At 37.9% G+C, this 25,028-nt stretch overlaps 1 protein-coding gene and 1 long non-coding RNA gene across 8 annotated transcripts in view; one reads left to right on the top strand and one right to left on the bottom strand.

The window, feature by feature from the left end:
* LOC144457813 (uncharacterized) overlaps nucleotides 1–25,028 on the bottom strand; it is a 52,224-nt gene that overhangs the window by 12,267 nt on the left and 14,929 nt on the right. For all 3 annotated transcript variants that reach the window (XR_013487330.1, XR_013487329.1, XR_013487328.1), the window contains 2 exons: nucleotides 18,085–18,525; nucleotides 8,462–8,604 (listed from right to left, as the gene is read on the bottom strand). This is a non-coding gene — a long non-coding RNA (uncharacterized LOC144457813). The remainder of the gene's footprint in view (nucleotides 1–8,461; nucleotides 8,605–18,084; nucleotides 18,526–25,028) is intronic.
* Nucleotides 1–25,028, top strand: part of IL15RA (interleukin 15 receptor subunit alpha) — a 49,820-nt gene that overhangs the window by 22,150 nt on the left and 2,642 nt on the right. For 2 of the 5 annotated variants that reach the window (XM_078156409.1, XM_078156411.1), the window contains exons 2-5: nucleotides 4,427–4,621; nucleotides 5,664–5,735; nucleotides 7,442–7,717; nucleotides 8,438–8,470. In XM_078156409.1, the coding sequence (XP_078012535.1) occupies nucleotides 4,427–4,621; nucleotides 5,664–5,735; nucleotides 7,442–7,717; nucleotides 8,438–8,470 (576 nt within the window). Of the gene's footprint in view, nucleotides 1–4,426; nucleotides 4,622–5,663; nucleotides 5,736–7,441; nucleotides 7,718–8,437; nucleotides 8,471–17,546; nucleotides 17,653–19,052; nucleotides 19,292–25,028 lie in introns of all 5 variants that reach the window. The other 3 variants (XR_013487327.1, XR_013487326.1, XM_078156414.1) reach the window with 3 other exon arrangements.

The following is a 25,028-nucleotide window of genomic DNA, read 5'->3' as shown; positions in this document are numbered from 1 at the left end:
AGAGGACCTGAGTTCAAATCCGGCCTCAGACTAAACACTTGACACTTACTAGCTGTATGACCCTGGGCAAGTCACTTAACCCCAATTGCCAAAAAACAAACAAACAAACAAAAAGAGAGTCAAATAGTGCTGGATGTGGTAAGAACTTGTTAGAGCAAGGATCAAAATAAATATCAAATCTAGAAGGATAAAAATGAAATGACATGGCATGCAATTAAACAATTCCATACTATGTTTAAGCAAACTGTTGATATCAAAAGATAGGAAATCAAAAAAGAATGGATATCAACACAAATTACCTCCATTTTTTAGTGAAGTTTAACTGACAGAAACCAGTGAGGTGATCAGGAAAGCCCAGAAACTATTTCAGCCAACAAATACTTGATATTCTTGTGAAGCAGAGAAATATGATAACCAAGGCAGCTCTTCTCTAACTTTATAGTCCTATAAACTAATTTGTACCATCTTATGGAGGGAGATGTTGATTATGAAGTGTTAGGAACATCAAATTGATAGAAAGCTGCATCACTCCCAAGAGTATTTATGGATGGAACTATAAGGATAGTAAACAGGTGAAATATGGGGGGGGGGGAGAATAAAAACATGTCAAGATATTTTCTCTATCAGTGATAGTGATGCTATTACATGCTAAGACTCAGGATCACAGAGATTTTGGAAGATTTACTGGCATCTCGGAGACTTTGGAGGACCTTCCAAGTCCTTGAAACTAGACTGTTCTCAGGCATTTAGAAGAGCTGAAGTTTTGAAGTTTGTTTTGAAGTTCCAGTGGCCTTGAGGAAGAGACTTCCATCAAAGTTTTGGTGTGAGAGCAGGATGCAAACGGATAAGTACACAGAGAGGAGAACAAGAGGAGAAAAGTATGTAGCAGGAGTTTAAGGGCCCAAAAGGCAGTTGTGACAGTTGATGAAAGGCAATCTGAGTAAGTGACTCCTTTCTCTTCTCATTTTGCCCAAAGCACATCTTTGGGGACTTTTCCCCCCAGACTTTTCCATCCAGAGTTTAAATTTCCATCCCTTTTTTTGGGAAATCTCCCTCCAATCTCCCTACTTTCCTTTAAGTCCCAACTAAAATCCCAACTTCTACAACTCCCTTTAATTCCAGCATCTTCCCTCTGCTAATTACTTACTATTCATCCTATGTATTGCTCGCTTTGTTTATATTTGTTGTCTTCTTGTCTCCCCTATTAGATTGTAAGCTTCTTGAGATCAGGGACTATCTTTTACCTCTTTTGTATTCCCAGCACTTAGCACACTGCCTGGCACATAGTAGGTGCTTAATAAATGTTGTTGATTGACACCAGTTGGGCAGAGTGGTGCAGGCTTGAGACTTTTAACGTTACATTCCCCAGTATGCTACATAAGGAAGTAAAAATGGCCTTAAGTAAACATGGAAAGGAAGAGCAACTGAACTATACTCAGAGGAGGTATATGCTTGAGACAGCAGAGGAGACTGAGAAGGAGCAGTTAGACAGGAAAACCAGGAAAGCAGTGTAATGAAATTCCAGAGAGAGAGAGGACAAAGTGTCCAGGAGAGGAAGGTGTTCAATAGTGTCAGATGCAGCAAACTAGGTAACATAAATTTGTAGTGGTTGTATTCGGAATGATTTCATTATTTCTTCCAGCAGAGTTCAGCAGCTTAGGAATAGGAGCAGAAGAGGTAGATGGTAGGAGCTGCCCAAGATTGCAGATTTTTAGAACAGAAAAAGTGGTACATTGAGGGAACAAAGCAATTAAGAGAGAAGAGGCATTATTGAATTGCCTAATCACAAGGTAAAAACTAAGTAGGGAAGAGTTAAACTACAGCAAGACTGATAAACTAAAAGTACAGTGAGGTAGTGAGCATTATTTCACATTACTCCCCTTCATGTATTCTCTGTTCCATATAAACTGAATTTTCAAAATCTCCTCTTGCAGTCTCCCACCTCTGTGCATTTGTTCAGACTTCCCACCATGCCTGGAATGTGTATTCTTCTCACCTCATATCTACCTATTAAAATCCTTCTATTCTTTCAAAGGAAGGCTCAGGTGTCACCTTCTCCATAATCTTCCCCTGATCTTCCCATCTTAAAATGATCTCTCTCACCTCAAATTTTCCCATAATATTTTATCTTCATCTTTCCTTTTTCATCCCTCATTTTATCTCATTTTATCCTTATTTACGTGCATGTCTTATCACTCTCCTAGCAAGTTGTAAACTCTTTTAATTTTTGTGCCCCAAATACTCACAAAGCGGTACATTAGTAGGTACTTTTAAAAAAACGTGAGTGCTGAATTGAATTGGTTTGAACTGAATTGAATTCAGTCAAATGATGAATGATGAATACTATAATAAGAGCTCAGAACTGGGATTGGAAGGAGTAAGAGATGGAGGACGAAGAGGCAGAAGTGATCAAACTATGGTCAGAGTAGGAAATTTCAGAATTGAGGATCTTGGAGGTAGAGCAGTTTTGAATGATGATGAGGTCCAAGACTGGAGACCACAATGATTAACTTAAGTAAGGTGGAGATGAAGGTCATAGGAACTGATAAATTCAACAGTCTGGAGGAAAAGGTGTTAGAATGGTTTTCAGGATAGATAATTTAGACTACAAAGATGCTGGCAAGAAAAGAGTGCTGAGGAGACTGTGAAGCAAATGCTGTTATAATAGAGGAAAGGTGGATGAGCGATCTGAAAATTGATAGATGATAGTAATGAGGATTGGAAGGGATCTGAGTAGTTGGCTAGTATTAACCTTAAATGAAACTCTCCCAAAAAAGATTTGAATGAGAGGTTATTGACAGAGATACTGGGAAGCAAAGAGTGTGCTAACTATTCTCTGGTCTTGAGAGATTAGGGGTGGGGAGGTAGGAAGAGTGAGAAGACATGTCCAACTTTATAGTTGATAGCCCAGGTTTTAGTTAATTAGAGGAGATAAAATGAGTGAAGGAAGATAGCAGGAAGTTTGATAACAATGAAACAGGACTCTCAGGGGACACAGTCAGTATAAAGGTCAGGATAAGGCCTAAGAGGAATCAGTGACAGGTAGCAACAAGACAGGCCATATGACTAGAATAGTATACTTGTGTGGCAGAGATTAGTGGCATATTATGGTGGGAGATAAACTAGGGGAACCTGTTAGCCATCATTGAAGGTAGATATGAAAGCAGGCAAAAAAAGCTTGCAGAGTTAAGTAGACATAAAATTCCTTTTAAAGCACTGGTATGGAAGAGTGTGCTTCCGCAAAAAAGGCACTGAATTTAGAATCAGAGAACGCTGGTTCAAATTCTGGTTTTTTCACTAATTTCCTATGTGACCTTGGGGAAGTCACCAAAACCCTCCAGTCCTCATTTTTCTCACCTGTAAAATGAGGTAGTTACACTAGATGACCTTTAAGGTTCCTTCTGGCTCCAGATCCTCTGAACCAGCAAAGTTTACACCTTAAATTCCTACATGATCTCTCTACAGTAGAGCTGAGGGGAAGGGACAGAGTTTGCCAATTCAATTATCTTTCCACTCAGATAAAATTCACCTCTTTACTTACTAATCTTGATTTCAGTGAAAATTTTGTTGGTGACCACGGACTAGACCCCATGACACATAGGGATAAGCCAATAATATTGACTAAAACTTTATAGAAGTTAGTCTGTATGGTTTAGCTGTAACATAGCTGGTACCACTGTTTCGTCTTTGTTTGTATTTGTGTTCCCAGCTCTTAACACAGTGTCTGGCATATAGGAGGTACTTAATGTTTATTGATTGACTGATTGTTAAGGGAACCCTTTCAGACTTTTCATAACATCAGACTCTCTACCTTGCATCACCATCATAGAATACACATATTTTAGATGTTACCAAGATCTTGCAAATGACCATTTTCCCAAGATTCATAGAAATTTATATTAGGTAAAATAGTAAGTAATATTAATTTCCTTCATTTTTGTTAGACTGTAAGTAAGCTCCATGAGGGCAGGGACCAGGTCTGATTCTTCTTTGTATTCCCCAAATACCTTGCAAATGAAGAGTGCTCCATAAGTATTTATATAGCACTTTAAGGTTTGCAAAGTACTTTTCTTGCAACATATGTGAAGTAGTAGGTACAATTGTTATTATTCCATTTTATAGGTGCAGAAATTAGGGTTTAAGTGATGCGCCAAAAACCACATAACTAATAAGTGTCTGAATCAGGATTTTAGCCTAGATTTCTTTCCTCTATTGTACTATGCAGCTTTCCCTGTGCTAATGCTTCTAGCAGTATAGCACTGATATGCTAAAATAGGGCTGTGAGATCCTTGGAAAGACCTCTAGGCCACAGAAGTTTTTTCTTTTTTTTAATCAACCTTCTAGAACTTAGGGCATTTGTTTTAATGGTCTAACAGTAACAATAGCCCTGAGTATTCAATCTTCCTTCTTCTCTGTACTTTTACAGAAGTGACATGCCCTACTCCCAGATCTGTTGAACATGCAGATATTCAGGTCAAGAGTCACAGCGTGAAATCCAGGGAGCGGTATGTTTGTAATTCAGGCTTCAAACGTCAAGCTGGGACATCCAACCTTATTCAGTGTATACTTGACCAGAACTCGAACACTGCCCACTGGACAGAGCCCAGTCTGAAATGCATCAGTAAGTGGCCCCTTTTCCAACAGCTTTCCTGGGTCAGTGGGAAAGAGCATACTAAAAGCTATGTAAATCACTGAACGATCAAAGTACAGATGGCTTGTTAGAAAGAATTCTTTGTTTGACATATAGGCCTTAATGGATTAATAGGACTGTTGTCAGCATTCCCTCACCAGCTTCATTGCCAGTAAAGTTGAATTAGGTAGGCAGAAATATGTAGGATTTGCAATCATGCCCCAAAAATTGTCAGCTAGAAGACTCATCCTAACCAGCTCAGCCATCATCTTGCTATGAGGTCCAAGATAATGCTGCCCCTCGACCTGTCCCACTGAAATGACTTGAAAGTTAATGGCTCCAGAGTGCTTAGAAGACAAACATGGGCTGGAGAAAGAACTAACCCAGGCACAAAGCCAGGAAAAGACTTGCTACAGACTGTGTGTCCCTTCATGACACAGGCTGAATATGAATAAGGCTTCTTGAGTCTAGACGAAGAAGAGGTTTCCATTTAGGTCGGAAGTGCCAGGAAGGTTGTACAAATCTGAGAAGCAGTCATCAGATGGAGATTGCTAAGGAAAAGGGACAGAGGCAGGATGCTGGGTTTTGCTCAGGTATGTGAATCAGTATCACAGCAGCTGAAGAACAAATGAAGAGAGATGGTCTGTTCAAGTACTGGGATAATTAGGGGAGTTCTAGAGTTCAACAGAATTTATAGCCCACATAGTCCTTACATGTTTTTATATCCTGGTAAAAGAAATCAGGTTTTACTCCTAGTTTCTCCCTCCTGCCACTGGTAGTATTACCTTCAGAGGAAACTGCCATCTATATATGTAAGCCATGGCTGACACCCAAAATAGTAAAATCCTATAATCAGCTGGAGGAATTTCAAGGCAATCTTTAGTTTATTACTTGTACCTCTAAAGTCAGCCAGCGTAAAAAGAGAGTCACTACCTCTTTGTTAAAAAGAAAAAATAAATAACAATGGTATTACATTTATGAACTACCATAGTTCAGACCTTAGCCGTAAATATCATCTAATTTTCTTCTCTAGGAGATCCCGCCCTGGTTCGCCAAAAGCCAACTTCCTCAACAACAGAGGAACTTCTCACCCCTACTGGCAAAGGTAGGACTATCTGAATCTGATGCTGTTGTAGGACTCTTTCTCCTGCTATAACCTTTATTTCCATTTCAATAAAATGCATAAATTGTGCCTAGGAAACTTAGCAAACTTGTAAAAAGATAGCTACAACTAAAGCCCAAAGGAAAGGTCTAACATCATCTTAATTTCAGTTCTTTAAAATCAAGAGAACTTGACTATTGTTTCACATCTTGGTTTTATGTTTCCTAATTGGCATCATTTTAAAGTGAAGTGTTGAGTGGCTCAAATCAAATCAGAATTATGATAGTTGGTTTATTACCATGATGTGGTATAGTAACAAATGCTATCGCATTTTGGTTGAGCCTGGGGTAATCTTCCATCCCTGTTTCTTCAGGGCTGTTCATTCTCAGGATTCGTCAGTTAACAAATTTCTAGAATGATACACTCAAATCTTAGCTGGTCATACTCTTATTTTATAGTCAACTGTAGATTAGTTAGAGATAGATTATGGTATTTGCATATCATCCAGTCCCTTTGTTTTTTCTGCTGCCTCTTCTCCATCTATTTCACTATCCATTAGTACATCCACCAAAGAATATATGGGGAAATGAACAGTAAACAGTTCCAGATTGTTTTTTTTTAAAAAGGAAGACAGAACAAAAATAAGTTTGTGAATTTTCTGTGGATTTCACTTTTGCTATGTAACTTACATTCCTGAGCCTACCCTTGTCTTGATCAAAAATCCTCAGCTCCAAGCCTGATAGTTCTGCTGTCAAAAACTCAGACAACTTACCATATGTGTGCTAACTTTGCTACTCTAAGATATCTATGGAGGAGGAATGTTTATCATGTAAATGGTGCTTTGGCACATTTCTATGGGCAGTATATGATAAATGGGAGTGGTAGCAAAGAAAGTAGAGATTCTACACTGAGTTTATAGCTAGGGGAGTATACAGAAGAAGCCATAAATAGATATAACCAGAGAGACATAGAAGGACTTGCTTTTCAAAAAGCTGCTTTCATAGTGGAGTCGGCAAGCAAATTTGAGGCTATCATTATCTGGTACTATGGGGGGTTATGTTAGAAAGTTGTGTATTAAACTATAATTCCTTTTATGGAAACTGGCAGAAATATCCCATTATATTGGCATTTTGCAATTATGTACCACATAGGAATGATCAAGCTAGGTCTTCCAACCCATGCTTATCTCTCTAGCATAAGGTCAGAATAGAGTTTAAGGTACTTAACTCTCTGAGCTGGGGGAATTGGACAGCTAAGGGTTTCCTTTATTTCAAAGTTTTGAGAAAAATTTAGAAATTTGAAACCTGAATCCAAGGAATCTTTGGTAAATATAGTAAGTATTTGGTTTGGTTTTTTTAAATAAATCATCCCAGATACTTTGCTTCACAGATTTTATAGAAATGCTTCTTGCTGCATGTCTGTACCTACTAAAGCCTTTGTATCCTTTTCCTTACATTGTGATAGAATAAATAATACTGGATCCTCTCTACTTCCCAGAATTTTGGTAGTCATTCCAAATGAGATAAAATATTACACTTCAAGAGATGTCCTAAAAGGTTAGTTTCAGAAAGCAAAGGTTAATATTAGATTAGTGTCGTAGGGTCAGAACTAGATTCTGATTATTGGATTATGTTTCTAAATCAGCCTTCACCCCAAACCCTGCCACAAAAGAGACTTGCTTTAAAATATTTATGTTCTCAATATCTCAGGCTTCACTGTAGAACCAGAAGCTTCCAAGTCAGACACCACAGTGGCAACAGAGACAGTCATGGTGTCAACCTCTATCTCCCTTTCATCATCCATATACACAGCATCTCCAGCATTAGCAGGTACGGTCTTGAAGCCAGTCTCCAAGGACATATCATCAGAACCACCTTCTGCAACAGTCACAATAACAACCCGAAACTGGTCCTTCACAGCCCTGGCTCAAACAACAGCACAGACCATGGAGCAATCCTCCCCCACTACCCATGGGATAATACCAGGTTAGCCACTGACTCCTCTCCACTTTAAGAAAGATTAGCTACACATTTCTTGTCACTTAAATTTGGTCTGATAGCTAGGGCAAAGCAATTTTTGCATGTTGTTTGTTACATCCCGGTGCAGAGTCAAAGCTGAGTTAGCTCTCTCCCTTTGGCTCCTGGGTATTCCCACAGCCATAAAAAGACTATAGTCTTTATTCTATGGAATAACTTAGCCAAGTCCACAGGGAAAAGGGCATACATCTTCCAGAAACAAAAAAGCTGACCTTATTAACCTTCACGGCAAGGCTGGTTCCAGAATAAGATTGAGCCATCAAATTATAGCATCTCCTTAGAGATCCCCACTACAGAGGAATAGAGGATACTTTCCAATGACAAAACTCTTCATGTTGTACTGTGTGTACTTCTTTTAGAAGTTTGGGGGTGCTTTGCATTTCAAATAGGACATTATTTGGAGTCTTGACCCCCTTCTGTCATGTGTTTGCCAGGGCTTTTCTTATCCAAAAGTCTGGCCCCACTTCCAGTGAGTCACATTCTTCCAGGACACATATTGTGACAGCCCTTACTTCCAAAAGAATGAGTCAAGCACCTACACTTAAGTCATACTTTTCCTGTGTCTCTTTGGTTAAAGTTCAGTGGGGTAGGGGGCATGAAACACTTGTTTTATTTAGCAGCCTCAGGGGTTCAGCAGTAAACGTTTTTCTTCTCCTCTTTCCTTTGCAGATGCACAATATAATGTTATCCTACCTGTTTCTGGTAAGTGCTCTTTAGCTGGATCTTGCTGATGTCCCTTCGTAGTAGATCCTCTTTATTTGACAGTGTCATTTGTGTGAACATCCATATCTTCTGACAGTTTGCTAACGTGAACAGATTGTAAATGAACATCACGCCTGCCAGGAGAAAGGGTTATTTTAAAGTTTCATCAAAATTTGTCCTTAGTAAAAGCCAACATTTGCCAGAACAGGGTGGGAGATAACTTATTCACTCAACATATATTTATGGTGTGCCAACTATGTACAGAATACAAAGTCAGAAAAATATGGTCTCTCCCTCTAGTAGGGAAGAGATATCGTAGATGGAAACACCAAAAAAGAAACCAGTAATCAAAGCCTTTAGTGGGGAATAAAGGTGGAACTAAAGCATATATAATTAAGGTACTTGTGCCAGCATTTCCATCTTTTTTTAATAGAAAGACATATTATCAGACTAAAAATTTCATTCCTTCTTAAAGACTGAAAGTTCTCTAATTGTTTTAGAATTTATTTCTAAAAGTAGGCATAAAAAGTATCAAAAAGAGTTGGCACAGAATAAATATGGAATGTCTTCATGGGTCAAGCAGAGAAGTTATTTAATAAAAATTTCAATGTGATTTTGGCAAAATTTGAATTGTATGATGAGTAGAACAAACGATGACTACAATATTTAAGATATTAGTTATCTCTTCCACATCTCGGGGGATAGGGGCAAGGCATCGCCTCAATCTGGAAAATTCACATAAATTTTTTTGGCCCCACCTTCATCCCAAAGAAGAAGTCTGAATTTTTTCTTTTTCTTTAATGGGGTGTTTACAGTGCCTTATTGTAAATTGTGGGCTAAGTATTTGGTCCTAGGCTTTGTGGCATCTTCTGACCTTCACATATCATCTGCGGCTTCTACAAAATTCCCCCCAAATTCCCACTTAATTTCTTATGCCGACCTGCAATTTATCAAAACCACAATGGGGAAAGTCATGAGGTGGCTGGGATAGCCATACTATCATATCTTACTGTAGCGTTCTTTTTGTCCATCCCACGTGTAGAAATGGCAGGGGTTCTTGTTGTTGCTGTTGTTTGTTTTTTGGAGCATGTTACTAATATGAGTCATGGTCTAGGCATGTGAAAATCCAAAAATAAGCTCTAATGAAAATGGATCTGACCTGATAGAATCTGCCCAAGTTAGAACTCTACTGGTAAAGCTTTTAAGGACCAGGGTCACCTCCAAGTGACAATGTGACATCATAAAAGAAAGTTCAGCTGCCCAGCATAAGGAAAGGCCCAGAAGTTATAAGAGTGCAGTGACAGGTCAGATGGTAAGGCCCAAGGGGCTTTAAATTAAGAGAACCTTGAGAGCACCTAGATTAATTCCTTCATTTTAGAAATAAGAAAATTGAAGGTTAACAATGCTAAGTGACAAAACCAATATTTTTTTTCAATTAAGAAATATTTTTAATCTATCCCACCTACTAACCCTCATTGATAAATTAAAAAGTAAACTCCCAAATATAGTTCTCAAAACAAATTTGTCCATTATATCTCCTTCTGCATTTAAAATATATCACCTCTTTATCAGGAGATGAGTGGAATATTTCAATTTCATTCTTTTGGATTCATGGAGTATCATTGCATTGATCAGAGTTCTACAGTGTTTCAAAGTTATTTTTCTCTATAATATAATTTTTATTTTATTTATTGCTCTCATAGTTCTGCTTACTTTGCTTTGTATCACTTCACAAAGATCTTCCCAGTTTCCTGTGAAATTGTCCATTTCATCGTTTCTGTGGGTTCCATCACATTCACATATGACAATGTGTTTAGTCATTTCTTAATAGAAGGATACCCTCTTACCTTCTAGTTTAGGGTTACATACACACATACATACATACGTACACACATACATACATGTATATATATATATGTATATATATATATATATCTTTTATACATACACACATATACACATATAAAAATTGAGAGAGGCAGAGCTGCTATAAATATTTTTGCATATAGATTTTTGCATATATATTCTTTTCTTCTTTCTTTGATCTCTTTGGGGTATAGGCCAGTTAGTGGTGTAGGTGTGTCAAAGGGTGTGCACAATTTAGTTACTTTCTAGACTTAGTTCCAAATAGTTCATAGTTCCATCAATGGTGCACTTTGTTTAGTCTTTTTCAGTCACGCCCAACTCTCTGTGACCCCATTTTCTTGGCAAAGATACTAGAGTGGTTTGCCATTTCCTTCTCCAGCTCATTTTTACAGATGAGGAAACTGAGGTAAATAGGGTTTAAGGTTGTCTAGTATCACACAGCAAGCGGGTGTCTGAGGCCAGATTTGAACCCAGGAAGATGTCTTCTTGACTCCAGGCCCAGCATTCTATCCACTGCCCACCTCGCTCCCCTATAATAGTGCACTAATACCTATCAGCCACAATGACCAAGGAAGAAAATGGCAAATGTCATATAGGCTTGGGAAAATTAAGCACAACACATAATAATAACATAATAGTGCACTAATGTGCCTATTTTTCTTTATCAGAGAAATGTTGCAAAAAATTTTTCCCAGTTATCTGGTTTCCATATAATTTTTACTGTATTAGATTTGTGTAAAACCTTTTTTAATATTATATAATCAAAATTGTCCTTTTTATTTTATATGATCCCCTCAATCACTGGTTTAGTCATGAACTCTTTCTACATCCATAGATCTGAAAAGTAATTTTTTTCCTTGCTCCTCTAAATTGTTTATGATGTGACTCTTTGTATGTCTTTCGTATTCATTTGGAGCTCATAATGGTTTATGGTGTGAGGTGTTAGTCCAAATCTAATTTCTGCCAGCCTGCTATTTTCCCAGAGGTTTTTGTGGTATAATGAGTCTTACACCACTAACTAAATTCCCAAACTTTACACTACTGTGTTTGTTGTATATCTAGCATGTTCCACTGATTACCCTCTTTAAAAAAAAAAGGTACAAATAATCTTACTGATACATTCATATAACATAATATGTTTAACTATTTCCCAATAGACTGACACTTCCTTTAGTTTCCAGTTCTTTGCTACTTCAAAGAGAGCAGTTATAAATATTTTTGCACCTATGGGTCTTTTTCCTTGTTCTTTTATCTCTTTAGGGTAATAGACTTGGAGTCAAAGGGTAATAGTAGTAATAGTGTCACCAGGTCAAAAGGTATGCAAGGTTTAGTGACTTTTAGAGCATAGCTCTTTCTAGAATGACTAAACCAAATCATGATTCCACCAACAATGTATTAGCATGCCTGTTTTCCCACAGCTTCTCCAATATTTGTCATTTTCCTCTTATGTGTCACCTTTGTTAATCTGATGGGTGTGAGAACTTCAGAGTTACTTTAATTTATATTTTGATAATTACTAGGTTTGGCACATTTTTCATATGATTATTGATAGTTCATATTTCTTCCTCTGAAAACTGCTTGTTCATGTGCTTAGATTATTGGAAAATAGTTCTTCTTTTATATATTTTTATCAATTCTTGGATATAAGACCTTTATCAGAGAAACTTGCTGTCGCACTGCTTAGAAAGCCAGGAAAACGTCTGTCCTTGCAACTTGCTTGCTGACCACAAAATAACAAAAGAGCTTTTTTAACAATGAAAGGAAAGTCATTATATATCATCATCAATTACAGGATAGTAACTCAAAGTCCCAAAAGATTCCTTAATGAATATTTCCCAATGTCACATTCTCAAGCATGTGGAAGCTTCTTACACCATCACACTTTATTTCTATAAAATCTATTCCTGACATGTGTATTTGTCTCCTATTAGAATATAAGCTCTATGAGAATATGGATTGATACATTCTTTGTGTGTGTGTGTGTGTGTGTGTGTGTGTGTGTGTGTGTGTATAAAAATATAACCTGGCACATAGTAGGCCCATTGACTGATTGATAAAGGGGGTGGAGCACACATAAGGTCCCTATCCATTTTCCCCATATCCAGAATAAAGACAATCCTGGATCCAGGGCACTGAAAAACAGTTCAGCAGACAAGGACTGTACTAGATACAGGGAGGGATACAAAGACAGGATACAAAGAAAACAGTCCCACCCTTAAAGGAGTTTTCATTCACCTAGGAGGGATATAGGTACTCAGATCCACAGAAAGATAATTTGAAAAGAGAGAAAGCAGCTGGAGGATCAGGAAAGCATACAGGGGTGACAAATGTGCTAAGTTTGAAAGATGTTAGAAATTCTAACAGATAGAAGTTAAGAAAGAGAATATTCCAGTCATGGAGGATGAGCTGTGTAAAGGCAAGATAATGGAATGGCTTTGAGTAAACCAGGATAGCATGGATGTTCCACAGGAGACCTTAGCTGCTACTCGGCAAAAGGCAGTGAGTCTCTTGCTTTTATACACATATACATATATATCCCAGCCCTCAACCTCTATCGCACTTGCCCCAAATCTTTTAAACATAGATATCTTGAACTGAGATTCTCATTTATGTTGTTGTTCAGCTGTTTCAGAAGTGTTTGACTCTTCATGACCCCATTTGGAGTTTTCATGGCAAAGATACTAGAGTGGCTTGCCATTTCCTTCTCCAACTTATTTTACAGATTTCCTCATCTGAGGCAAAGAGGGCTAAGTGACTTGCCCAGCCAGGGTCACACAGCTAGTATCAGAGGCCAGATTTGACTTTGGGTCTTCCTGACTCCAGGCCCAGTTCTATATCCACTGTACCACCTAGCTGCTGTTAATTTATATAACACTATCCAAAATATATAGGGAGGGAGGAGATACAACAGATTAAATCCTAGACATTTGCAACACGTATTTCATAAATCTCTCTTTCACCCTTCTCTGGAAAGGGACTTAGGGTTACAACTGACCTCCATCTTGATCAGCCGATAATTCTCTGAATCCTTAAGAATTGAATAGTATGGCAGTTGACTGGCTGTATACCCCTAAATAAATTGAGAAAAGCAGCATGGTACCAGGAACTGGATTTGGAGTCAGAGCATTTTGAGTCTGCTGTAATTGCCTGTGTGGCCTTGGAAAAGATAGTTAACTTCTCTGGGCCTCAGTTCCCTCATCTGTAAAATGAGAAAGTTGGACTAGATAATCTCTGAAATCCCTTTCATTTCTGAATCTGTGATCCCAGCACTCTTGATAAATAGGGAATTCTGCTCAATGTATGAGGAGAGAAATACTAATGAAGACCAGCAGGAACTTTGGGGAAAATTTCTAGCTCAGTACAACCATATAAATCCATCAAAAGTAACTTTTATAAATCAAGAATATAATTATTATACTTTAAAGTTTATTGCCTCATTTGAGTTAACTTATAATTATTTTAAAATTCCATATAATTTTTATATTACATTCATTTTGTTTTTATTTTCACATTCATTCATTTCCAAATGTATCTTCTCCTTTCCTCCCCAGTGAACCGTCCCTTGTGTCAAAGATTGCAAAAGAAAGAGAAATCAAACAGTTCCACAAAATTAACCAACACATGGACTGTATCTAACAGTATATTCCATACTTATAGTTCCCCTACTTCTTCAATGAAGAGAGGGAGGTACATTTTCTCAGCTATTCTTGAGAGCCAAGCTTGGTCATTGTAATTATGCAGCATGCAATTTTGGTTATTCTTTCCATTTACATTGCTGGAGATTTTAATGCCCTCAAGCTACTTGAGGGCAGGGACTGTCTTTTGTCTCCTTTTTGTATCCCTAGTGCTTAGCATGGTGCCTGGAACATAATAGGTGCTTAATAAATACCTATTGACTTAGGTTAAGAATCCCGATATAATTCTTAACTATAAATCTTGGGATTGGAGAGAGGAGGGAGATAGATACAGGGATAAATCTAGGCAATGTAAAAACAGAAGAAAAAATAATTCAAAACATATTAAAAAAATAAATCTAAAGACATATGCAGAACCATTCCTGAAAATAGGATGGAATTAAATTACCTCCACTCAGTTCATGTGAACCTACTCTGACCAGGGTTAAGCAGGCTTCTCCATTCCAATCCAAGCAGAGAAAGGCACATAAAAATGAGGACTGAAGGATAAAGACAAAGATCACTACCTCACATTCCTCTGTCTACTAGAGAAGAAAACAAGAAGGGACAGAGGAAGAAATTAGAGGCAAAACTATGCCTTCTGGATTTGAAACTCAGTATCACATCTGAGGGCCACTGGAAAAACTACCTCTTTTAAAGGGACAATTCAATTTGAGGAGATCCAACCCTGTTACAAACAGAAAGCCCTCTCCTTAGTCACTGCTGCCCTTCTTTCTTTATTTTTCTTTATTTTTTCTTTTCACATTAGTGATGTTGTAAGGAAGAATTAGAACCAATAGGAGGAACCACAAGAAAGAAGAAACAAAACAAAACAGAAGAAAAAAATGGCAAATAGTATGCTTCAATCTGCATTCAAACTCCATAGTTCGTTCTTTGGATGTGGATAGCATTTTCCATCATGAGGCTTTTGGAGAGAGATATCTTAGATCCTTGCATTGCTGAGAAGGGCTAAGTCTATCAAAATTAGTCACTGCACAACATGGCTATTACTGTTTACAACGTTCTTCTGGTTCTGCTCATTTCACTCAGGATCAATCCATACAAGTCTTTCCAGGTTTTTCTGAAGTCCGCCTGCTCATCATTTCTTATAGCACAATAGTATTCCATTACATTCACATACCACAACTTGTTCAGCCATTTCCAATTGATGGGCATCCCCTCAGTTTCCAATTTTGGCCACCACAAAAAGAGCTGCTATAAATATTTTGGTACATGTAGGTCCTTTTCCCATTTGTATGATCTCTTTGGGATACAACCCTAGAAGTGCTGGGTCAAAGGGTATGCACACTGTTATGGCGCTTTGGGCATAGTTCCAAATTGCTCTCCAAAATGGTTGGATCATTTCACAATTCCACCAACAATGCATTAGTGTTCCAGTTTTCCCACACCTTTTCCAACATTTATCATTTATTTGTTTTGTCATGTTGGCCAATCTGATAGGTGTGATGTGGTACCTTAGAGTTGTTTTGATTTGCATTTCTCTAATCAATAGTGATTGAGAGCATTTTTTCATATTCATATTTCATATATTCATAGATGTCTTTAATTTATTCATCTGAGAACTGCCTGTTCATATTCTTTGGCCATTTATCAATTGGGGAATGACTTGTATTCTTATAAATTTGACTTAGTTCTCTATATATTTTAGAAATGAGGCCCTTATCAGAAATACTGGTTATATGCTGCCTTCTTTTCTGAAATATATTGTTTAGGCTGGAGAGAGAGAAGTTTGTTCACTACCCCCAATACACTCATAAAAACACATTTATTTTAACTAGCAAGGCAGTGTCAATATAACATGATCCTCCTGACAAGGATAGCTAAGAAGGCCCACTCTAACATCCTCTACTTGTTACCTTAGGAAGACATGCTATCAGAGATGGTTCTAATGCAACACCCTCTTCATTCAAGTTTGATGTTTAGACAAAACAAATGCTCAGAAGTCACTGAACAGTTAACAAATGGTTTCCTGTGCCCTAACACATAGCAAGGTTATGCGATAAGAATACAGCAGCAGTTAGCCTTATATAACGTTTTGGTGTTCTACTATCTCATGACAAAGATATATGTAGAAGCAGTCTATATTTTTGTTTCCTTCTGATTGTGCCTATTTTCCTGACATCTTCCTGGCTGGTTCTGCAAAATATTCTCATAGCTGTGTCACTCCTCAAATCCCTTATTTCCTATTATTTGTTTGTTTTTTAAAGAGATTAATTCATTCTACCTAAGCTGTTTTACACACTCTCTACTTTATTTTTTTAATGTGTCACTAATTTTCTCATCCATTTTCTCACCATTTTCTCACCCTTTTTTCCCTCTTGATTATTAAATCCTGTTGATTCTATCTCCACAATATCTCTCATCTCCATACTTTCCTTTCTCATTCTGTAATCACCCTAGGTCAACTCATCTTCACCTCTCATCTGGACAACTGCAAAAAAGACTCCTAACTGACTAACATAAATCTGCCTACAACAACTAATTCATTCATTCAACAAGCATTTCTTAAGTGTCTACTATATGTCGGGCACTGTGCTGAGATACAAAGACAAAAATGAAACAAATCTCTCATATGCACACAGGTTAGAAAAAAACATAAAATATTATGCTCGTTTTCAGTAAAGGGATTATTATAGGTTTTCTGCAGATCATGGCATTTATACTGACATCTGGAGGAGTCTAGGCAGTCTATGAGGCAAAGGTGAGGAGGAAGTACATTCTGGGCAAGACAGCCCATGCAAAGGTGGTGAGACAGGAGATGGACTGTCCTGTACAGTAACCAGAAAGTAAGTCTCTTTGGCAGAAACAGACTGTGTATATAGTATACATAGTGCAATATAGTAATCAAAAGTCAACATTACCTAGCAAAACAAAAGTTTTTGTTTTGATTTATTTGTAATAACAGAACAATTAATGTTTGTCCACACCCCCTTAGAAAAATACCATCGATTAAGTCTGTTAGTTTCAGGGAATCAAGATTATTCCCTGAAATTATTTTTCTTCTGTTAATGAAAAATTGATTGGATTTTTGATTCAGATGAGTCCAAGGACTTCAGAATAAAACACTGTCATGATAATTTTCTTATTAATATTTTATAACACAACTGAGATGGATCTTATTATCCATAGATATGCTTCTATATTCCCTCCTTTTTTTGTATACTCTCTTCATTTGGTAATGAAGTTTTGTAAACTCTTTTCATTAATTCCAGGATCCCATTTTGCATCTGCTCTCCTTGATCTTAGGATGCATTTGATCAGTTACAAGGTACAACCAACTAACTATGGAGCTTTCTATACTTTGGTTTAATACAGCAGATGTGGCAAAACAATGAGCTGAAGTGAACTATTCCAGATACTATAAACAGTATGGCAAATGGCATAATATTGTTGAGGCATTGCCTTAATTATGACAGATTATATCAATTAAGATATAGAAAGCTATGAAGTGGGTGGAGACAAAAGTCCACTGTTCAGACATACCTGAGTCTCCAGTTTTTTATTCTCTTGAACAGCAGCCAGAAGGCTATGAAGATAAAGGGAGCTATCTGGAGTCTGGATGGTCCAATTAAGGGGCAATTGGAACTTCAACGTAACTTTATTCTGCTGATCAGCTAACAAGTAGGTTGTCTGATCTCTTTAAGCTATAGCTATTAAAATGGATGTTCTGAACTTATATATTGATTATCCTAATACAGAACATCCTAATAACTCATCTGAAAAGTGTACTTCCTATTCTTTGTTCAATCCAAAAAAATTTTATCCTGCACTGCAACTGCATCTTTATCTCTAATTGTTATGTACACTGCAAATGCACTGCTTTAAAGTTCAGGAAATTCCTTGATTCCCTCCTTCTTACCAAATATCTAACATTATTCCAAAAGCACTTATGAACCAACTAGACTGTCTCAGGTGCCCTGCTCTCACCACTGAGGACTATTCAATCCCACATGTATCCTCCCTAGAAGCTCTGTAAGCCCTGAGTCAAGATCCAAATTCCTTTAACAGCAACATAGGCAGGGAAGGCACATTATGAGTAGCTGAACTGCCAACCTGAGAACCTCCAGGCAATCCTCCATGGCCTTTGATCAAAGGGATCTCTGGTTTGTTATGTAGACTGTCAAGCCACAGTTGACAAGTGATGACATATTTATGGCCCATATCTGGTGATTCAAGAAATCTTCATCCTCAAAGAATGTTCTTTCCAACTGGAGTGTCTCAACCTGTTAGGCAACCACACTCATCAATGAGTAAAGGCATATTATCACATAGATTCCTGGTGCAAAAATGAGATGAAGCTCTCCCAAACTTACCTGGAACTAATTCAGTTATTTTAATTGTTCCAGTAGTCTCTTTCTAGGCCTTTATATATATCTAGACTGAAACTGCAGTATTAGTGGTCCAATTAAATCTAATTTACCTGTCCCAGGCAGGCAGTAAGGAGACCCAGATGCTAGTCAGGGCTTTGAGTTGTGCCATTCGGGTAGTTGTTCCCTAGGAACAATGAGAGTTTGGGGAAACAGTGGGTTGGTAAAGAAAGGATAATTTTTGTAATCCTAATTTATCACCATCCATCTTCTTTACCAGTTTTAGATTCTGTAGTAAGATAGTGCCATTCCACTTAGATCACTAGTTCCAGGAACCATGGCTATATCTATTTCCTATCCATCTATGATAATCTGTACATCAATCATTAATTGTATACAAATATGTATGCGTCAAATCCCTTCTTAAAGAAAACAACTGTGGCCACTGAGCCGAAGGTGAAGGTGCCTAACAATAAGGGTTAGCTAGCTGCTTCCAAGCTTCAATAACTATAAATCTCATATTTCTAGCTAAATATTTCCCAGTTCCCTCCAGGAAGGAACTCATGAGGACTAGCCATTTCAATTCTCTTAAGGCCTAAACAGCTTTTAATGAACAAATTTCGTCAGAGACACACATAAAAGACAAAAATAAATATTTCTCTCTCTCCTCTCTCTCTCTGTCTCTATATCTCTCTGTCTGTCTTTCTCTTTCAGCCAGCAACCTTCCTTCATAGAACCAACAATGCTCAAAGTCTTAATCTCAGAAGGGAAAGACACTACCACAAGCACAGGCTCTTTGCTCTGGAGTAGCCTCTGTTCTTCTTTGGGGAGTGAAGAGAGCATTGGCCCAGTCATCGTGTCCTTTCCCTTCAAACTCCGTTGTAGCAAAAGTTCCTCTGCAGTGGGATACGTGACCCCAGAATTGAAGACCTTGGCTTTCAGCAGCAGCTTTGGTGACTAACAGTATTTAGTTGCAGAATCTTTGAGCACTGTTTTTGTGATTGTTTTGAAGCTTGCTTTTTGGCAGTAATATAAGCTCTACCTCATCTCATATTCATACTCACGACATTTTTATCATTTGAATATAATCAACTTGTATGTTAACAACAACAACAAAAAGACTCATTCTGTATGCTGCCCTGTGTATCGTGACTGGTTTCCCAGTATTACGTAACTGGTAAATGTGGGAGGTACAACAGTTGGGCTATTGAAGGAAAATTCTCTCCTTCTTGGCTTCCCTGACTTCTTTCAAGTCTCAGCTAAAATCCCACCTTCAGTAAGAAGTCTTTCTTCATCCCTCATGATGCTCTGAATTTATCTTCAATTTATATTTATATATATATATATATATATGTATGTATACACACACACACACACACACACATACACACACATATATGTGTATCTATATCTTATGGTTTACATGTTGTCTCACTCATTAGATTGTGAACTCCTTGAAGTCAGAGACTATTTTTGCCCTTTTTCTATCCCCCCTGCTTCACACAGTGCTTGGCACAGAGTAGGTGCTTAATAAATGCAGGCTCAGTTTCTCTTTTTGTCAAATAAACCATTTATCTAATTTGGTTTCTTGCTTAAGAATCTGCAACTTCATAGTCTGTCCTAATCTTCCTTTTTCTTTTTGAATTTAATTCTTTTTATCACTTTGTTTCTAATTTATTAACAACTAAATCCTGCCACACCATTCAGATTAACCCACTATGGTCAGACAAATCAAGTTCTTCGTACCAAAAATGAAGCATTGACTTTTCCCCAAAAGTGTTTGGCTTGCTTTGTGGATGAAGCACCTCTTTTCCTCAAGAAATGATAAGATGTCTGCTGGTTGATCTGTCCGCCACAAGTCTTTCCTCTCTCCAATCTATCTCCACACCACCACTTTCCCCCATTCCGCAGGGGCTCCCTATTGGCTCTAGGATAAAATATAAAATCCTCTCTTTGGCCTTCAAAGCCCTTCATTACCTTCCTACCTTTGTAGTTTTCTTACATTGCCAGCCCCCTGACCCCAATCATACACATACTCTACACTGTTCTCCTTGCTGTTTCTCTCACACAATAAATACTCCATCTCCCTGACTAAATGTTTGCACTTGCTGACGCCCATACCCGAGATGCTCTTCCTCCTCAGCTCTGCCTTCAAACTTCCCTGGCTTCCTTCAAGCTTCAGCTAATGTCCCTCCTTCTGGAAGAAGGCTTTCCCAGGTCTCCTTAATCTTAGCGCCTTCCCTCTGAGACTACTCCTAGTCCTATCCTGCATGCAGCTTGTTTGTACTTAGTTGTTTGCATGCTGTCTTCCCCTTTAGACTATGAGCTCCTTAACAGTTGTCTTTTGCCTTTGTATCCACAGTGTTTGTAGCACAGCTCTTAGTAGGGACTTAATGAAGCTAGTTTTTTTGACTGCTAGATAGCACTAGCCGTGGTGGAATACTAGCAGTCCACTGGAAGTATTTTTAGGGGAAAGTGGTAGCACTCCGATACCTGCAGTGTGGCAGATAGAGCCATGTCTTTGTTGTACTCGGATCCTCGTTATCTGAAACTTCAACCTGACCCTGTATGGCATCTCTTCATCTGCCCTCTGAACTCTATTGATTCTTTGATACCAACTTACACTTCTGATTTGTCCCTGCCTAACTCACCTGAAGTTTCTGGCCATCCAAACTGGATCCTTCTAATCCCAGCTTTTTCCTACTTTGCTAGTCTGGAGAGCCTTCAGCTTACCCAACCCAAGTTTCCAAGAAATGTTACACATTGATTTCAGTAACACAAGGCCTTTTCCTTGCCACATTTCCAAGAAATGGGTATACCTACCACAAACAATGAAAATTTCTGGCTCTGTGTCACTTTAGTCATTTAGTCTGGTGCTACTTAGAATTTTTTTTAAGCTCTGCTGTCTGGAGTTCTCAAAATGTATGTGTTTTAATTTAAAATGCTCTTGTTCTGTTTTCTTCCACAAAATGACTAATATGGAAATATGTTTTACATGATTGCACATGTATAATCTATATCGGATTGTTTGCCATCTCAGGGAGGGGGAAGGGAAGAAAGGAGAGAATTTGGAACTCAAAATTTTTTAAAAAACCAGAAATGTCAAAAATTGTTTTTACATATAACTAGGGGGGAAATGAAATTATTTAAAATTTTTTTAAATATAAAATAATTTTTGATCATTGATCATTCTCACCTCTCCTGGACTGCTGTCCAGCCTTATACCACCAGGCCCAGAACTAGGCTAGTGCTGGTGACCCTAGCCTGAGTTCAAGAAAAATACAACAGTAGGTTGGGGCAAGAAGACCACTGACAAGGACATCTTTGCATAAGTACCATCTCAAACTGTTTTTCCTTCTCCCTCACAAGCATTACTATGGAACATAAATATCCTGAATTCCTAAATGCTTAGAAACCACAATTTCATGGCCCATAGCAAGTAGGATATTGTCAGGAAAAGGGAGCTTCTGGCCTCTTTCACCTTCTCTCCAATGGTAATACCCTGATTTCTTCAACTCTTCTTACTCCCTTGCATCTCCAACTTTTCTAGGTCACACACCCATCTAATAAGCTCAGTAGGTGAGACAGTTTGGCAGTTGGTGTGTAAATTCATGACCTTAGCTCTACTCTGAATTTTTTCATATGAGGGTGGGGTATTGAAGCAATGGAAAAAGCTGTAAGAGACTGTGGGTTTGTGTTTCAGTCACAAAATTTAGCTGAGGAGTGTCTCCCCTACTCACCACCCTCCTTTTTTCACTTTCACTTTTAGTAATTGTACATTACCTTTAGTAACTGAACAAAAACAGGAAGCAAGTATTATGAAAGAGAAACTAGATTATTGGCATCCACTTGCTTTTTCCAATAAATCTTACCAGCTACAGTAAATGGAATGCTAACCTTATTGTCTACTGTGAAGATAAACCTAGGTGACTAATAGGGACTATTTGGTAGTCCAGCCTTTCTTTTTTAGCTTTCGTGACACAAAAGCTAGTGTTTCATTCAAGTCTGAAAACCCAAATCGTTTCTAGCAATGCTGCCTGGCCTTTCCGCCTCCTTCATGACTTATTTTCCCTAGGATCTGAGTTATCACTGAGTCACAAGAATCAATCCTAATTGCCTGCCTGGTCATTTGTCCTCTTTGCAGTTGGTCAGTTGTCTCAGTGCCTGCGCATCTGGAGGCTGCTTCTCTACATATTTAGGTGACTTCTATGCGTTGTTGTGGTTATCTTACTCACTGTATGCTTCATGCTTTTGAAGGCTGACTATGTCAAGTCAGACTCACTGAACTGATTTGGAGCTTGTTACTATTACACAGTGACTCTTAAAGCTGCTGTCTGATCCCTAGCCTGCTCCTTCCTTCTTCTACCTACAGATTGCATTCTCATTGCTACAGCTAAAAGACTGTCTCTCAGATTGGGACTCACAAGGGAGCAACATCTCACTGAGGTTATCATAGGTCTGGTCCTCAGCTTTGCCCGCTCAGGGACTTGATTTTACCAGTAAACATAGAGGTTATTTGGTTCCAAGTTTATGTTAACCATACAATGTTAGTTTATAAAAACAGAATACCAACTTTTATAATGGAAGTTATAGCTGGCAAGATAATTCATACATTAAAACATACATTATCATTGCACAAAGCACTGACTCTGGGTAGTTCTACTCAGGAGACCAAACTGTAGGTCAGAAATCTTTGGTAACACAGAATTACAACAGAGAGAGTTAAATGTTAAGTGAGATTCCCATCAAGACTTATTAGCTGGTTAATTGGCCTTCTCTATTCTAGGACTGTTTGTCTAGTATAACTGTTACTGATCAATAGAACACCCTGAACAATACTGGATAAACACTAAACAAACCTTACTTTTTGGCTCTCTTTTTACTAGACTTCAAGCATGTCTTCCCCCATCTTCCTACCCTACTAGAATTTTATCCATGATCTTAGATTTTTTACAGTTTATTATTATTATTATTATTATTATCATTATTTTTGGTTAGGCAGTGGGGTTAAGTGACTTGCCCAGGGTCACACAGATAGTTAGTGTTGTGTCTGAGGTCAGATTTAAACTCAGGTCCTCCTGAATCCAGGGCTGGTGCTCTATCCATTGCGCCACCTAGCTGCCCCTACAGTTTACTACTTTATATTAATTACATGTTAGATTCTTCCATTAAAGTCTGATGCCTCATTGTGACATGGACAGAAATACGAATTCTTTTAAAAAAGAAAAAAGTTTTATTCACATATTTTGTTTTTACATCATAGATTATTGAGTCATTTCTGGAAATGCCCCTCTACTCTCCCCAGAAATGAAACAAGCCGTTTTACCAAAGAAACCTTACACATATATTTAATCCTATACAGGGACTAACAGTACACTCAACGTCCTACTGTCGTAGTCCCCAAGGTCTCAGCTGGGAGGAGGGAGCAGCCTTTCATTATCTTTTCTCTGAGACCATTCTTGGTTTTTAAATTGCTGAGAGTTTGGGGGTAAGCCTGAATTCTTAAACATGATTCCAGCACATCAAAAGTTCTGGATATGCTTTGGGTATAGACTCAGTAATTGCCCAAGATAAAAGCTGGCTTTTGGTTGTTAAATATTTTTCAGCCATAAAAACTCATAAAGACTCCTAAGGTTAAGAGTTTTGTGATGTTTCAGTAGAGTGGCTATACGTATTAAATCGCAGTTTCTTGAAATCTCCAAGTCTCCACTTTTGTTTGGTGCCTGAAAAGGTTTCATTTGAAAATTCTGAGGGTATATCCCTACACATTTAGTGCTTATGGAAACTTGTGTCCTATCTACACCTCCCATCTCATCCTAAAAGCCTTGGATACCTTTCATGTCTCTAAGGCTCCCTTTCCTTCTCCTTGAGACATCTACTTTTTCCTCTTACTATCCCACTCTTTTATTCTTATGCCTCTTGGCTAAATCACACAAGAAGCATATATACATTTCTTCCTTTCCTGTGTGAATAATTTATTCTCTTTAAATACTATGTTCTCTTTTTTTTTATTCCCCCAGCCAAAAATAAAATAAAAGCAACAGTAGAAGAAGGAAAAATGACATCTATGTGTCTATGTTCATGTTCTTTTTCCTGTGGGGTCATGAAAAAAGCCTTGGACTGAAAATTTAGGTCCTCTTACTAACTTCACTCTCTAGGTCTCCTTTTCCTTATCTATTGAAATGAGGCAATTAGATTAAATGATCCTCTACTTCCCTTCCAGCCCTGATATCCTGATATTCTAATGATTATCTTCTCAGACAATCTCTCATTATTTTTTTTTACGTGTGGGTTCAGGGAGACATTTGTACTGAGGAACACCATATATCTTGAGACTTATATTTTTTTAAATTTACACATAATAAAATATCCTCAATAAAATATATTAGCTGGTGAATCAGCCTTCTCCATTCTAGGAGAATGGTGGATAATATAAGTTTTAAAAAAAGTTAATTTCGGAGGGAAGGCACTAGCCTAGGAGATAGTAAAACCAGTTTCTTCCCTTCTAGAAACCTTATCCTCCTTAGAAAGAGTTTAGATTGTATCGATATTCATTGAGGGAACTGGTCTACAATTTTCTTTCTCTGTTTTTGCTCTCCCTGGTTTGGGTATCAAAACCATATTTGTGTCATAAAAGGAACTGGGTAGGGGCTCCTTTGCCTGTTTTTTCAAATAGCTGATATAGTATTG

The sequence above is a fragment of the Phascolarctos cinereus genome, unplaced genomic scaffold (genome assembly GCF_003287225.1).
Source record: "Phascolarctos cinereus isolate Bilbo 61053 unplaced genomic scaffold, phaCin_HiC Scaffold_1;HRSCAF=81, whole genome shotgun sequence".
NCBI lineage: Eukaryota > Metazoa > Chordata > Mammalia > Diprotodontia > Phascolarctidae > Phascolarctos > Phascolarctos cinereus.
The sequence above is the reverse complement of the archived record's forward strand: the minus strand, read 5'-3'. Positions and strand labels throughout refer to the sequence as shown.